General features: G+C 47.9%; 1 protein-coding gene across 4 annotated transcripts in view; it reads left to right on the plus strand.

The window, feature by feature from the left end:
• Positions 1-15,009, plus strand: part of BAIAP2L1 (BAR/IMD domain containing adaptor protein 2 like 1) — an 87,667-nt gene that overhangs the window by 65,407 nt on the left and 7,251 nt on the right. For 2 of the 4 annotated variants that reach the window (XM_060032433.1, XM_060032434.1), the window contains exons 9-12: positions 635-782; positions 2,513-2,720; positions 3,399-3,476; positions 5,143-5,323. In XM_060032433.1, coding sequence (XP_059888416.1) covers positions 635-782; positions 2,513-2,720; positions 3,399-3,476; positions 5,143-5,323 — 615 coding nt within the window. The remainder of the gene's footprint in view (positions 1-634; positions 783-2,512; positions 2,721-3,398; positions 3,477-5,142; positions 5,324-15,009) is intronic. The other 2 variants (XM_060032435.1, XM_060032436.1) reach the window with 1 other exon arrangement.

The raw sequence follows: 15,009 nt of genomic DNA on the forward strand, positions 1-15,009 counted from the left end.
CCTCTCCCTCTCTTAGGCCACGGCTAGCCCGTGGGTACACACTGTTGTTTCCCACCACTTCTACCCCCACCCTGCTCTAACCGAGGTCCAGCAGAGATGACCACGGTAGCCTGGCCTTTAACACAGCAGGCAGGGTGATCCTGGCTGAATGGAAAAGACCAGAACCTCAACAGACGGCAGAATGCTAGCAATAAAGAGAGGATTCTGAAAACTTTCAGGGAGGGCAAAAATAGATTACTCACAAAGAAAAGAGAATCCCACTGATACTGGAAAACAAGATGTTAGAAAGTAATGGAGTAATGCACTCAAAATTCTGTGGAAAAATAATTTTAAATGTAGATGACTTTAGCCAAGCAGCACTTAAAAGGGAGCCTAAAAATCCATATAGACAGGAAGGAGATGAGTGCTTCTCAAGGGGTGGGGAAAATGGGGAGTAACTGCTTTAAAAAAAAAAAAAGGCAAAAATGGAAAAAAGGACATGGTGTTCTTGAAATAATTCAAAAAGGGGCATTGCCCTACAAAAAATTTGGGGGAAAAATGGAATTTAAAGCATGTGATGCAAAACAGTCCGGGGATCTGTCTAATGCCATTGCTGTGTCACACTAATGTTAAACTAATAACGAATTTTTCACAGGCTGGGCGAGATTATGACACCCTTTCTAAATATTCACCAAAGATCCCCTCGGCTCCTTCAGCCAGAGCGTTAACCAGCCCTTTGATTGATATGTTTAATAACCCAGCCACAGTCGCACAGAATTCAGAAAGAAAAAATAATTCAACAGGTAAGATACTTAGTTGGATTTCTTTTAAAGCACCTTTAAAAGTTTTTAAATATTTAGGATAAGTGTGCCTTGAGATAGAGGTAAATACACATGTATGGTAGCACCCCCTCCACACTGGCTTGGAGGAACTCACACCTTGTGATGGGGTCTAGGTTTATTCTGAAACCATAAGACACGTTGCTTTGACACATGCCAATTCTATATACAGATTGATGTTTACATACAGTGAACATTCCTATTGAAAGGTGTTATATTTTAAAAGAAATGGGATATAACTTACAGAGCCTCACGCTGTGTTACGTATTGGTGGCAATTGGACTAAAATTTCTCTTTTTTTCAATGAAACAAACTGTAGAAGTTCACATGACAAAATTAATGGTTATCAGTCTTACCAGTAAGCCTCGTTTAAATTATAATCAGTGTTTTCATCGTCTCTAACAGAGCACTTCATGGTTTCTGGGGGCTTAGGTTCTAACTGCTTACATTTCTTAACCCGGTTGACTCTATTTCAGTAGACTGGGACCAGTTATTGTTTGCAGGCATTTCAGGTGGCTTTGGTTAGGCTCCATTCTGCCTACACAGAGTCTTTGGCACCCAGGACCTCGAGACTGTCGTGGCGCCAGACCCGTCTCTTTTGGGGGGGACTCACGGGCCCCTTGGGTGTGAAGTCGTGGCAGTCACACAGTGTGTTGCTCGCGAGAGCCCACGGGCTGTCTAGCGCGTGCAGCTCTTGGGGAAGAGATGGAATTTTCAGAATGTCAGCTGGAAAGATGATACTCTGTAGCCATTTGCCTTTGAAGAACTATAAGTTATATATAATATAAAGTTAAAATATACAGTGCTGTGTGCCGCCCAATCATTCAAATGATTCTTTGGTTCTTATTGGTAAAAGCTAAATGAAAATCATTGAATTCAATACAGCCGAGGTAATTAGACTATGCGGCATGTTGAAGAGATAGCAAAGTTTACATTGTACTTATTAAGAATTTGCGAGAATGATGCAGAAAGAGATTTTGCATTATTTTATAGTAAATAGTGGGCTAGCAAAATTTGAGTGGAAAAAAAATATGGAAAAAAAACTTTCCATTCCAATTTTGGGGTGGCGGCGGGTAGTGCCGGTAGATATCAGCCTGCGTTGAGCTGAGACATGACGGAGTGCAGCGTTAGGCTGTGGAGCCAGGCCGCCCGCATCTGGTTCCATCTGGTTCCAGCTTCTGCCACGGGCACCTAGGGGGAGGGGTCAATACACGTGACTCACCCTCACTACATCCCTGCCACGCGCGCAGGTGAGCAGCCGTGGCAGCAAGAACGTCTACATTTCCAGTTTCTCTTTTTTGTGGCACAGGCCTTGTGATTTGTTCTGGGGGAGTGCGGCAAGGAAAGCAGTGGGCCACTTGGTGGTGGAGAACTTTGCCTCTTTAAGAGCCGTCCTGATTGAATCAGTGCAGATGAAGCTTGGCTACACTACTTTATCCTCTCGGTCTGGAAAAGAGCCTTTAGCCACAGGGATCCTCCTCTGAGAGGCCTCGGGCCATGGCTCTGCTGCTGTCCCTTGCTGTCCCTGTCCATCCAGACATGGGTGGAGGTGTGGAAATATAATCCGATTGGTGTCTCAGTGGAATGAGTGTGCTGGAGAGATGGGGGCGGGTGGTTTCCTGGGCTTGGCTCCTTTGAACTTGCCTGATCATCCTTCCTTGAAAAGCCATCACTGCTCGGTTCATTTTTGACAGGTTCTTCAGATGACCCCAGTTTACAGCGATCGGTTTCTGTTGCCACTGGACTGAACAGGGTAAAAAAGCAGAAAGTGAAAACCATCTTTCCGCACACGGCCGGCGCAAACCAGACCTTACTTAGCTTCGCGCAGGGAGATGTCATCACGCTGCTCATCTCCGAGGAGAAGGACGGCTGGCTGTATGGAGAGCATGAGGACACCAAAGTGTAGGTCTCGGGAGGGGGTCCAGTGGTCCCACGCCGAGAGGGCTGCTGTCTCTCCTCGTAGCAGGTCTTCCTTGTGGGCAGATGAGCATTTTCACCACAGTTAGGTTCATAGTTTAGTGACAGTTACAGTTAACTGCAGTTGTTCTATTCCCAGTCATTCCCCAACTGTTCTCTGTGTGTGTGTGCGTATATAGATGAATTTGATGCGTAAATATATAGGAGTCGCTTCTGAAAGTAGTTTTAAATGTTTTTTTCACGTGACTTCAGATTTCTCAAGATATACTTTGTTAAGATTTAGCATGTGAATGGTTTAAATGCCAGTGTCATCATTTCAACTGGACGTGCATAAGCTTTACAGGAAGTAGGTTAAATCAAGTTTCTGTGTAGATTATTCAGGTATTAAGTAAAACCAATATGGAAACCAAAGACAAAAAGGGAATCCAAATAAGAGTAATTCTGTATATGAGAGACTGCGATGAGAGTGGCCCGGCCGGCCCCTGCGCCGTGACCGAGCCGTTCCGGCCCCTGCGCCGTGACTGAGCCGTTCCGGCCCCTGCGCCGTGACCGAGCTGTTCCGGCCCCTGCGCTGTGACCGAGCGTTCCTGGGTGTGTTTATGCTTTGCTTGTCTGCTGGGAGCATCCCAGCAAGGTCTTTTTCTCCCCACTCTTCACCTGCAGGAGGGGTTGGTTCCCGTCGTCATACACAAAGTTGCTGGAGGAAAACGAGAAGGAGACCGTGAGTGTGCCCGGACCAAGGTAGGACCTGCCTGTGGCTCAGATGGCCCAGGGGCAGAAAACGCACCTCGACCTCGTGTTCTCAGGCGTGTCGGAATTAATCTGGATGTGTAGCAGAGCCCACGGGGAAGCCGCAGATGGTGTGGAGTGGGGGGGGTTGCGGGGGATTGCTGCTCCGTGATTGCTTCCTTCCTGACTTCTGTTGCCCACGCGCTTCACTGACCATCTGCTGGAAAGAGACGCGCCCCAGAACCCCCCTTTAGCCTCAGAAGCACTCTCCCCACCTCCTACCGCAGCTGAATCCAAGGCCCTTGTGCTCTGTCTTGGTCTTACTCGGCAGCCTTTAACACTGATGAACACTTTATCTGGAATGTTCTCTTGACCTTGCACTCTTTATTTTCCCTCCACCTCACCACCCATCCATCTTCAGTACCCTTTCAGATCTCTCCTCTGCCTTGTGCTTAGACATAGGTGTCCTCGGGATCTGCCCTCAGTCCCTTTTTCCTTTTCGGTGCTTCCTGGGCCACCGTGTCTGCCCCCTAAGCTTGAATTACATCAACGGGCTTCACTCAGCACCTCTGTGCCAACACCGCCCCCTCACGTCTGTATCCCATCCAGATAATGATCATTATCACCATCACTTAGGAACTGTCCAAAGTGCCTTACACTGACCAGGTCATTGAATCATCATACAACCTTGTGAGATAGGTCCCTGCTTGAAAATTGAGAAGATGGGGGCACGGAAAGGTGTAATAACTTGCTCAGGCAGCTGGAAGTGGTGGACCCAAGACTAGACTAACCCAGGCAGGTCTCTCCCAGCCAAGAAAGACGTGAATGTTTGTATGTGGTGTGGGTCCTCAGAAACATGTCCAAACTGAACGTGGCATCGTCTTGGCCACAGTGTTTCCCATGTCAGAGCAACCGTCCTGACCCATCCCGCTGTCCCCAGCGGACCGCGGATGCCGCACCTGATGCCCCCCCCAAGTCCTTCCATTATACTTGCTCCGAGCCATCTGTGTGTTTCTGTCCCTTGCAGAATAGCTCAGCTGCCAGTGGCCAAGGACTGAAACTAAATATATATATATATATATATATATGTTGGTTTTTTTTTTTTTTGGCGGTACACGGGTCTCTCACTGCTGTGGCCTCTCCCGTTGCGGAGCACAGGCTCCGGACGCGCAGGCTCAGCGGCCATGGCTCACGGGCCCAGCCGCTCTGTGGCATGTGGGATCTTCCCGGACCGGGGCATGAACCCGTGTCCCCCGCATCGGCAGGCGGACTCCCAACCACTGCGCCACCAGGGAAGCCCTAAATATCTTTAGGATGTTAAAATGCTGAGACTCTTTAGTCCGCAGTGCTCGATGCTTTTGCTTAAGGCATTTGCTGTATTTTCTTACTGAACTCCTTGAATTAAGAGCCAGCCCCTAATTGAGCCAGTTTTCCTCTCCTTTTCTTTTGTCATGTCTTTTAAAGGATTTCTTTTGAGTGTACATTTATAAGTCAGCAGAAACACTGCAGTGTCATATACAGTGTGTGTGTGTGTGTGTGTGTTGGGGGGGTAATCTCCTCCTCCCTCACCGTATTAGATTATTAATCCACCGCAGTTCTGGCCATAGGAGATTGGGGATGTTTGGGGTGCAGGGGCCAGGTCTCATCTAACTTGTATCCTCTGGTTCTTGTTCGCTAGCTCAGTATCAGTACGGAGCGTGAGCACGATGAACTTATCTGAGAAAAGCAGCGTCGTCATCCCCCCACCGGATTACTTAGAATGTTCGTCCATGGGGGCGGCTGCAGAAAAGAAAGGAGCGGTTTTCCAAAACGCTTCTACCTTTAAAGCACCAGTGTCCAAACCAGAAACCACGTCTCCTGTGAGTAAGGCCCAGTGTACCGCGATCCTGAACAGCAGGCTCTGGTGACGCGGGGTGCTTCTCCCTCCACACAGGAAGGTGCTGACCCCCAGGCGGGGTGGAGACTCCCTCCCAGGGCCTGCAGATTCCCCTGCCACACAGCCTTTCAGCTTCCTTACCTTCAGTCCCCCTTTTGTTTTTAGTTTATCTGTAAATGACAGTTTACACACAGTAGGCCCATCATTTGCCAGACTGTATCAGGTTTTAAGCTCTCCTTGCTTTTGTTCATGGCTGCAGTCCTTTAGACCTGTAGTGACCTTTTTCTGCATTTTCTTCAGTTTTCATATTGTTTTCTGAAGGAAGACTTAAGGTTGAACATAGTGATCTGATCATTACACCTTCAGAAAGGGTGCTGTGTAAACCCTGTGTGTACGTTATCTGTAATCCTAAACAAGCGGGTAAGAGGCACAGAGGCTGTGAGTCACTTCGTCTGTTCCTCTGACAACTCTGTCTTCTGGGCCAGGCCCCGGTGTGGGCTCTGGAGACGCAAAGATAAACAAGACCAGCCCCTGGCTCTGCTGGAACTTAGGTTCTAGTGATAAGAAGCAGACGATGAGAAGTTAACACAAATATCAATGCTAGAAGCTACATGGAGGAATGTAGCAAGGTGAGGTGATGAGGGATCGGGTGACCTCTTGGATGGAGGTCAGGGTTTGGGTGTTCTGGGAAGCTGACTCTGAGAGCGAGTGCGGGTGCTGATGAGAGCCGCCCGGGCCCCGTATGGAAGGGAGAGGCTGGCCCGGAGCCTCCACTGCCCCCGCCGAGACCTCTGGGCTGGGACGGCCCTTGGAGCTGCCTGGATTGGGGGCAGCATCTGGGGGCCGGGGTCTTAGCCAGAGCGATTCCTGAGGAGCGCTGCCAGCCGAGGGCCATCTCCCCACAGCCAGAATCAGTCCCAGTCCTGAAGGGGATCTGGGCAGCACATGACAGAGCCTGCAACGGAGCACTTCTCTGGGGGGTGACATCTGAGACCCAGGGGTCAAGGGGAGGAGCTTCCCAGATAGAAGGAGCAGAAAGTTTAAAAGTCCTGAGGGTGGTGGACTCGGCACCCTCGGAGCAGAGGAGGGAGGTGAGGATTCCAGGGTGGCGGAGCCTCCAGAGGGGTTCTCATCTTTTTTTAAATTTTATTTTCAGTGTAGATTATACAGTAGAGAAAGGGGGAAAGGATGGAGGAAAGGGGCTGACTGAGAAGGAAGAAGAGCACACGGGGAGGAGCCGGCTGGCCGGGGCAGGGATGCGGGTCCACTGTGCCGACGGGAAGGCCGAGGGCCGGGGCCAGGGTGCAGCTGGGAGGACAGACTCGAGGGCTGTGTTGGGGGATGTCTGTCAGTGCCGAAGGACGGATCACCAGCGGACGGGGCGGGCAGGGAGGTGCTGAACAAGTTCAAAAGAAGAGAACTGGTGCCAGAGGTGTTTTGCAGAGTGAGAAAGTGAGCGTGCTCCGGAGAGAAGTGGGATATGAGCTGTCGGTGCAGTAAGCCTGGGCCAATGTTTCTGCTCGTTTTCCGTTACCCTTCGTTATCGTGTGCTCCTTCCTGTGGTGCATGCAGAAGCCATGCCTCCCATGGGGTGTGTTGTCACCCCTAGTGGGGGCCTCTGTTCAGCTCTGAGCGGGGCGGGGGCGGGGTCGCTTACAGGAGATGGGAGTGCTTCCAACGATGGGCCCATCGTTGCTACAGTGCGAGCGCAGGTGTCGGGGACCGTGCCGGCCCCCTCATAGGCCGAAGCACGTGTTTTGGTCCAGGAAATGCACTGTTCTGAAATCTCATTCAAAAATGCCTTTGGCTTCTCCTCTTAAATAAGCATACTGTGTGATTGTTTGCAAATCACCCCAACTAACTCCAAAAATTATTTTCAGAAGAAAATGGAGCTTTTCCATTTTGTTAGCAGTAGATGTCAAAACTGGACAAACTGCTTGGGAAGGGCACATGTGAAATGCTATTTTATTAAAGGCCCCAGTATATTTTAAAACAGTATTCAAACTCTTTGGAAATGATCTTAAGGCATTTCTGAAAGCATTAACAATTCCTTTTGCTGGGGAAAAAGAAACTTTGCAATTTGCACGTCACAAAGCTCAGAATCCAGGCACGTGAGGGCCGTTGTTCAGGTGGGACCTGTCCCTCTAGTGCCTTCTCCTGGCTTTGATTTGCAACTTTTTCTTATGGAAAAATTCGAACATAAAAATGGACAGAATAATCTAATGACCTGGTCCCCCAGGTTAGCTTCAACAGTTCATTTATAAATCTTGTTTCATCTCTCCCCCACCCACTCCGAGATCAATTTGAAGCTAACAACCGACAACATATTATTTCATCTGTAAATATATTAAAGATCCTCTTTTTTTCTCTCACATGACCACAATGCCAATTACCATATCTTTTAAAATTGACAATAATTCCTGAATATCATCACCTGGTCACTTCAAATTTCTGATTGTCTCATTAAAAATTTCTTGACAGTACAGTTGTTCGAATCTGGACCCAGACTAGCTCCCTACATTGTAATTGGTGGTTCAGTCTCGTGATGAGTCTTCCCATATCTAGAGGTCTCCCCTGTCTCTTTTTCCTTGTAATCTCTCTGTAGAAAACCCAGGTTACTGGTCCTGGAGGGTGTCCCCAGTCTGGATTTTTGCTGGTTGCATGCACATGGTGTCCTTTACTGAGTTCCCCTTTGTTCTGTATTTCCCGCCTCGATCAGAGTCTGTTGTTGTTTTGTTAGTTTGCCTGTTTTGTTTCGTAGAGCATTTCATCAGTGGTGGTGGTGGGTATAGGCGTCTGCTTGTTTCCTTCCGTGATGTCAGCAGCCATTGATAATGACCGCCCGGCTCCATGGATGTAGGTTGTACAGGCAGGCCTCAGAGATGTTGCAGGTTTGGTTCCAGACCATCTCGATAACGCAAGTCACAGGAACTTTTCCGTCTCCCGGTGCACATAAAAGTTATGTTTACACTATACTGTAGTCTGTTGAGTGTGTAATAGCATTATGTCTCAAAAAGCCTCAATTTAAAAATACTTTATTGATAAAAAATGCTAACCATCATCAAAGCCTTCAGTGAGTCGTAGTAGTGACACCAAAGACCACTGATCACAGATAACTGTGACTATAATAATAATGAAAAGCTTGAAATATTGCAAGAATTACCAAAATGTGATGCAGACATGAAGTGAGCAAATGCCGTTGGAAAAATGATGCCTATAGCCTTGCCACGACCTTCAATTTGTAAGGAAAAAAAAGAGCAGCATCTGTGAAGCACAGTCAAGTGAAATGCAATAAAATGAGGTCTGCCTGTACAGTGCCTTTTAGGATAGAAGAATCTTGCCCCCAAATCATAGCTAGCACTGGAATTACAAATGAAAACACATTCTAGCTAACAGCACCGATTTTAGAAAATAACATGTTTTAATTTTCAGTATTTTTACCACGTGGATAAAGCTCAATGAAGAAAGCATTGGTGTACTTCTTACCACACTGGATGGATAGATTGAAAAATCCTGGTTTTAGATATCAATATAGTCAGTAATGATATTCATTATTAAGCATTTGGCAGTTTAAATGAGCTCTAACTTTATTTTTAAACCTCTCTGTTGGCTGGATCATAATAGACTGTCAGTATCGGGAGGCTGTCTTGAAAAGCATGGAGACCAGCTAGGCAGCAGCACCGCACGCAGTGCCCACCTTTTTATCCCTTCCCACTTGCTGGGCAGCAGAGCTTCAAGCACACTGCTTTATCCCCAGGCCCAGGGTGGCCTGGCTGCCCTGGGGCCGCCTCCTCTGTGGCAGGCCCTCGTGGAAGCTGCTGCCCTGCCCCCCGGATCAGGTGCAGGGGTCCTCAGCTCACACCCTGGGGATCCTGGTCTGCGAGGTCCCAGGGCTGCCTCCAGGCAGAGCTCCACACCTGAAGCCCCTCCCCACCGAACCGGTAACTTAAGGTCTCCCGACAAAGCCCAAAACCCAATGGCTTCACTGGTGAATTCTATCAAACGTCTAAAGAACTAATACCAATCCTACTCAGACTTTCCTTAAAAGTGGAGAGGAGAGAATTCCTAACTCATTCTGTGAGGCCAGCATTGCCCTGACACTCCGGTCAGGCCCCCTATTTCTTTTTTTTTTAACATCTTTATTGGAGTATAATTGCTTTACAATGTTGTGTTAGTTGCTGCTGTATACAAAATGAATCAGCTATACGTACACATATATCCCCATATCCCCTCCCTCTTGCATCTCCCTCCCGCCCTCCCTATCCCACCCTTCTAGGTGGTCACAAAGCACCGAGCTGATCTCCCTGTGCTATGCGGCTGCTTCCCACTAGCTATCTGTTTTACATTTGGTAGTGTATATATGTCCATGCCACTCTCTCACTTCATCCCAGCTTACCCTTCCCCCTCCCCGTGTCCTCAAGTGCATTCTCTGTGTCTGAGTCTTTATTCCTGTCCTGCCACTAGGTTCTTCAGAACCTTTTTTTTTTTTTAGATTCCATATATATGTGTTAGCATACGGTATTTGTCTTTCTCTTTCTGACTTACTTCACTCTGTATGACAGACTCTAGGTCCATCCACCTCACTACAAATAACTCAATTTCGTTTCTTTTTATGGCTGAGTAATATTCCATTGTATATATCTGCCACACCTTCTTTAAGCATTCATCTGTTGATGGACAGTTAGGTTGCTTCCATGTCCTGGCTATTGTAAACAGTGCTGCAGTGAACATTGTGGTACATGACTCTTTTTGAATTATGGTTTTCTCAGGGTATAGGCCCAGTAGTGGGATTGCTGGGTTGTGTGGTAGTTCTATTTGTAGTTTTTTAAGGAACCTCCATACTGTTCTCCATAGTGGCTGTATCAATTTACATTCCCACCAACAGTGCAAGAGGGTTCCCTTTTCTCCACACCCTCTCCAGCATTTATTGTTTGTAGATTTTTTTTTTTTTTTTTTGGTACGCAGGCCTGTCACTGTTGTGGCCTCTCCCGTTGCGGAGCACAGCGTACACGCAGGCTCAGCGGCCATGGCCCATGGGCCCAGCCGCTCTGTGGCATGTGGAATCTTCCCGGACCGGGGCACGAACCCGTGTCCCCTGCATCAGCAGGCGGACTCTCAACCACTGCACCACCAGGGGAGCCCTAGAGCTTTTAAATATTCTTATATGAAATAAAAAAATAAAGGCCACTAAAATGAAAGACTGAAAAAGGCCTTCCAGCCTGCAAGACAGAAATAGGGGGCCTATCGTCAAAAAATCTACAAACAGGGCTTCCCTGGTGGCACAGTGGTTGAGAGTCCGCCTGCCGATGCAGGGGACACGGGTTCATGCCCCGGTCCGGGAGGATCCCACGTGCCGCGGAGCGGCTGGGCCCGTGAGCCATGGCCGCTGAGCCTGCGCGTCCGGAGCCTGTGCTCCGCAACGGGAGAGGCCACAACAGTGAGAGGCCCGCGTACCACAAAAAAAAAAGCTCTAAATATGTAATGAAAACGCCCTCCTTCTGTGATTCCAATGGCGATTAGTTGGCGTTGATTTTGCAAATGTCAGAATAATGAATGTTGACGAACACTTTTCTTAATAATAAGTGAAACCTTGCAGTAAAAGGGAAGAGGTATAGAGTCGATAGTTACAGTGAGGTCACATTTATAACGTTGGCAACAAACATTTCTATGGTATCAGACTACTGTGACCAACGAAACTTTTTTAAACCCAATCACATGGCACGTGAAGGTACACTTTGTAGAGGGGATCTGCAGGTCGCACTGGAACTCGTCCATGGAACATTTATTGACGAGCTTATTACGGTCCAGGCCCTGGGCTAGGCTCTAGGGTAACAAATAGGAATCAACCCCGGAACTGAGTCCAGTGAGCGCTGTTTATTGGGGCTGTGGAAAAGGTGCAGGGTGACAGGAGGCGGGGAAGGCCCTGGCTCAGGCTCCTGGGAAGCATCAGAAGTGGCTTCTTGGAGGCAAGCATTTGAGCCGAGTCCTGAAGGAAGAGCTCTGATGAAACCCAAAGCCTTCAGACGGTGTCGTGGGGTCTGCGTGGCTGGGCGCGGTTGGGGCAACGGCGGAGAAGCGGCAGGATGGGCAGGCCAGGGGTGACGCTCCCCGAGCCGGGCCGCCTGGGCTGTACTGCGTCCTTTCCCATCCTTCCGGGTGGCATTCGTTCATCCAGGGAGGGGACGGTAGGAGTCCCGTCCACTGCTGGGGATGGGGCGACAGGATCTGTCAGTACTTAAGGGGAAGAACTGATAGAGCTAGTGACTAACTGCTGGTACCTACACGGGAGAGAGTGCTGTTCTGTCTCAGCTCTGGGAGCAGGTCTGGTTTACTCATGTTTACATATTTTGGAGCCTTTTTTTTTTGGATAATTTATATAACGAGCACATAACATTAGATCTTTAACATGCCAGCGTTAGAAAGAAAAAACATTCTTACACATTTAACTACTAGAAAAATATAAATATTTATTTTGGAGGTTCTGAATAATTAAAAATAATCAGCGTCCCATAAGTATGATTGTATTAATTAAAGACAAAGTTACTTATGGTTTGTTAAAGTACCTACAATTTGAGAAACCACCCCCTTCCCACTTTTGATTAAAAAACAGATAAAAGTTGCCTTTCATGGAGGTATTTATATATTTTATGATTTGACTATTAAGGAATGGCTTTATGGTAAAATTTTTATCTAAAATTCTACTTTGCAAATAATCAAACTGATAAATTATCCCACTCTTGAGACAGAAATAAGGATGAACTCTTAAATTAATATTTATCCATCCCATGCTTTAAGTAAACAAAAGTATGTTTTAATATTTTTTCACCTCAAATGTTGCCATTTGCTGGGTACATTAAACATATGCTGAAATTAGTTTTCCTTTTAAATCCGGCGGGCAGTCGAAGCTACAGGTTTTGGCTAAACAGCAAAGTCCAAGTTTGGTCAGGGTCTCCTTGTAAAAATTAAAACATCTAATCATTACATCTCATTTTAAATACTACTTCTAAAAATAACACTTCATAAAAATAATCCAGAGAATTTTTGTTTGGGTAGAAAATTTGGAAAACATACAACAGTATTAAAAAGAAAATTCTATTTATAATCTCACTTCTAGGATAACTCCTGTTAACATTTCATTACATTTCCTTTGAGATACAGATAAATATTGATATATTTAGATATATAGATATTTTCCCCTCCCTCCCCAGCACCCAACCACATGGTGGGATCATAGCATTTTCTCATATCACCTTAGAAGCATTTATGCTTCTAACGAGCCCCAGCACTGCTGCCTGGGCTGTGATGAGCTGCAGGCCTGTGGCAGGAACCCTGTGAGCCCATGAATAGCACCTCTGTGCCCCTCTCATCCTCACGGATCAGCAGCATGTAGGTGTCCCTCCATCAGAACTCCGTTGATGAGACAAGTACCACCGTCACCTGTGTGCTGTTTAAGACGTACCAATAGGTTACTATGTTCTGATCTGGAGAATAATGGAAAATGCTAATTAATAAAGGCCACAAGAAAATATTAATTGGCTTTTAAAAATCATCAAAGGCCACAAGGTTCGTGCACTTCCTGAACGAGGCGCTGCCATCCGTCATTTCAGAGCCTCTCAACCAGTCACCCTGACTCTTCTGGATGTTCAGTTTTCCATGTCTGTAAACGTGCATCTAACCTTGGGCTGAAGACGGTAATAACCCAAAAGTAAGTACAGGGCGTTCACAGACGCATCATGAGGTATAATGACTGATTCGTATTCCATTTCTATCGCTTCATCTTTTGAAGTAATATTTCAGTATCCTCTGCAAAGTGCCAAAGAAAAAGCTGCAACTGTCAGCGGTGTACACCCTCAGATGCCTCCGCTGCCTACAACCTGTCCGTTAGACAAGCTACCGCGTTTCATCGCTACCAAGTCAGAGTGGGAGTCCAAGAGCACAGCAGAGCGGACAGAAGGACCAGCTCTGCCCCAAAGAGAGCCCCTGGGGAGCAGGTGAAAAGGCCTGTTTTTAATAGGCCACCTAGTCGTCGTGGCCTCTTGCAAAGGCAGCAGACACAGGATCCAATCATCTGTGCGTCGGTAAACAAACCCGGAGAGATTATGGATCAGGCAGAAATGTTCCGGAACTGGGCGGCCCAGCAGAGTGGCCACTGGACACGGGCTGCTGAGCACTTGAAAAGTGGAGAGTGCAACTGAAAGGAGCTGAGTTTTTAATTTTAAATTTGTATTTTCATCTAGTCATACAGTGAGCGGCTGCTGTATCAATCGGCCAGGTACAGATCACACAAGAGAGAATGAGATTTCATTTAGAAACCTGATCCAGAGGGTGATGGTCGAGAAGCAGGTACCACGATGAGGCCCTTCCAGGACCTCCCTGAGGGCTGGAGACACAGCCCTGGAATTTCGTATCTCAGAGGTTCTTACGCCCAACTGGGCTGGTCATTTATCTTTCCTGAACTGTTTACACCAGCTGATAACACTGGAGAAAAGTATGTTCTGTCTCAGCCAGACTCTGGGGTCCGTGGGAGCTGGTAAAGCAGCCTAACACTTTTTTTTATTGTTGTTGCGGTACGCGGGCCTCTCACTGCTGTGGCCTCTCCTGTTGTGGAGCACAGGCTCCGGACGCGCAGGCTCAGCGGCCATGGCTCACGGGCCCAGCCGCTCCGCGGCATGTGGGATCTTCCCGGACCGGGGCACGAACCCATGTCCCCTGCATCGGCAGGCGGACTCCCAACCACTGCGCCACCAGGGAGGCCCCCCCCCAACACTTTTATATGTAGATTTTACACACACACAACCATCAGAATACTGTCAGTTACACGTCGAGTTTTGTTTAAACACCAGGATACCTAGGGTATACCTGGGAGCCACCCACCAGAGAATGTTCCTGAACCCAGTGAGGTGGACCCAGCTGCCCTGGGACGTCCCATCTCAAGAGATGAGATGCCGTCTTTTCAGTACCGAGGGGCTGGGGGTCGGTCACGTGCTCTCTGCCTTAGTGGCAGTAGCTTTTAAGTAATCCGATAACTGGGCTTTAAATAGCTATTGAGAAACCAAGCCCTCAAACCCACACACTTTGATTTCAAAGCGCGTCTGGCGACCTGTAGGAGCTGCGCTGAGTGGGTGCTGCCTCCACCCCCCACCCCTACCCCCCGCCTCACCGAGTGGGCACGTTGGTTTCAGAAAAGAGCTCCATGACCAGAGCAGTTGGCTTTCCCCGTCTGGGCTTCAGTTTCCCATTTAAGAATAAACGGGTTGGGCTTCCCTGATGGTGCAATGGTTAAGAATCCACTTGCCAATGCAGGGGACACGGGTTCGAGCCCTGGTCTGGGAAGATCCCACATGCCGCGGAGCAACTAAGCCCGTGTGCCACAACTACTGAGCCTGCACTCTAGAGCCCGCGTGCCGCCACTGCTGAAGCCCGTGCACCTAGAGCCCGTGCTCCACAACAAGAGAAGCCACTGCAATGAGAAGCCCGCACACCGCAACGAAGAGTAGCCTCCGCTCTCCACAACTAGAGAAAGCCTGTGTGCAGCAATTAAGACCCAATGCAGCCAAAAATAAATTAAAAAAAAAATAATAAAGGGGTTGAACTGGGTCAGAGGTTGTGAACTGGGAGAGTCCAGCCTGCAGCTGAGGACTGAGTTAGTTGTTAACACGTAAAGCAGTG

Source organism: Delphinus delphis, chromosome 15 (assembly GCF_949987515.2).
Source record: "Delphinus delphis chromosome 15, mDelDel1.2, whole genome shotgun sequence".
Classification (NCBI taxonomy): domain Eukaryota; kingdom Metazoa; phylum Chordata; class Mammalia; order Artiodactyla; family Delphinidae; genus Delphinus; species Delphinus delphis.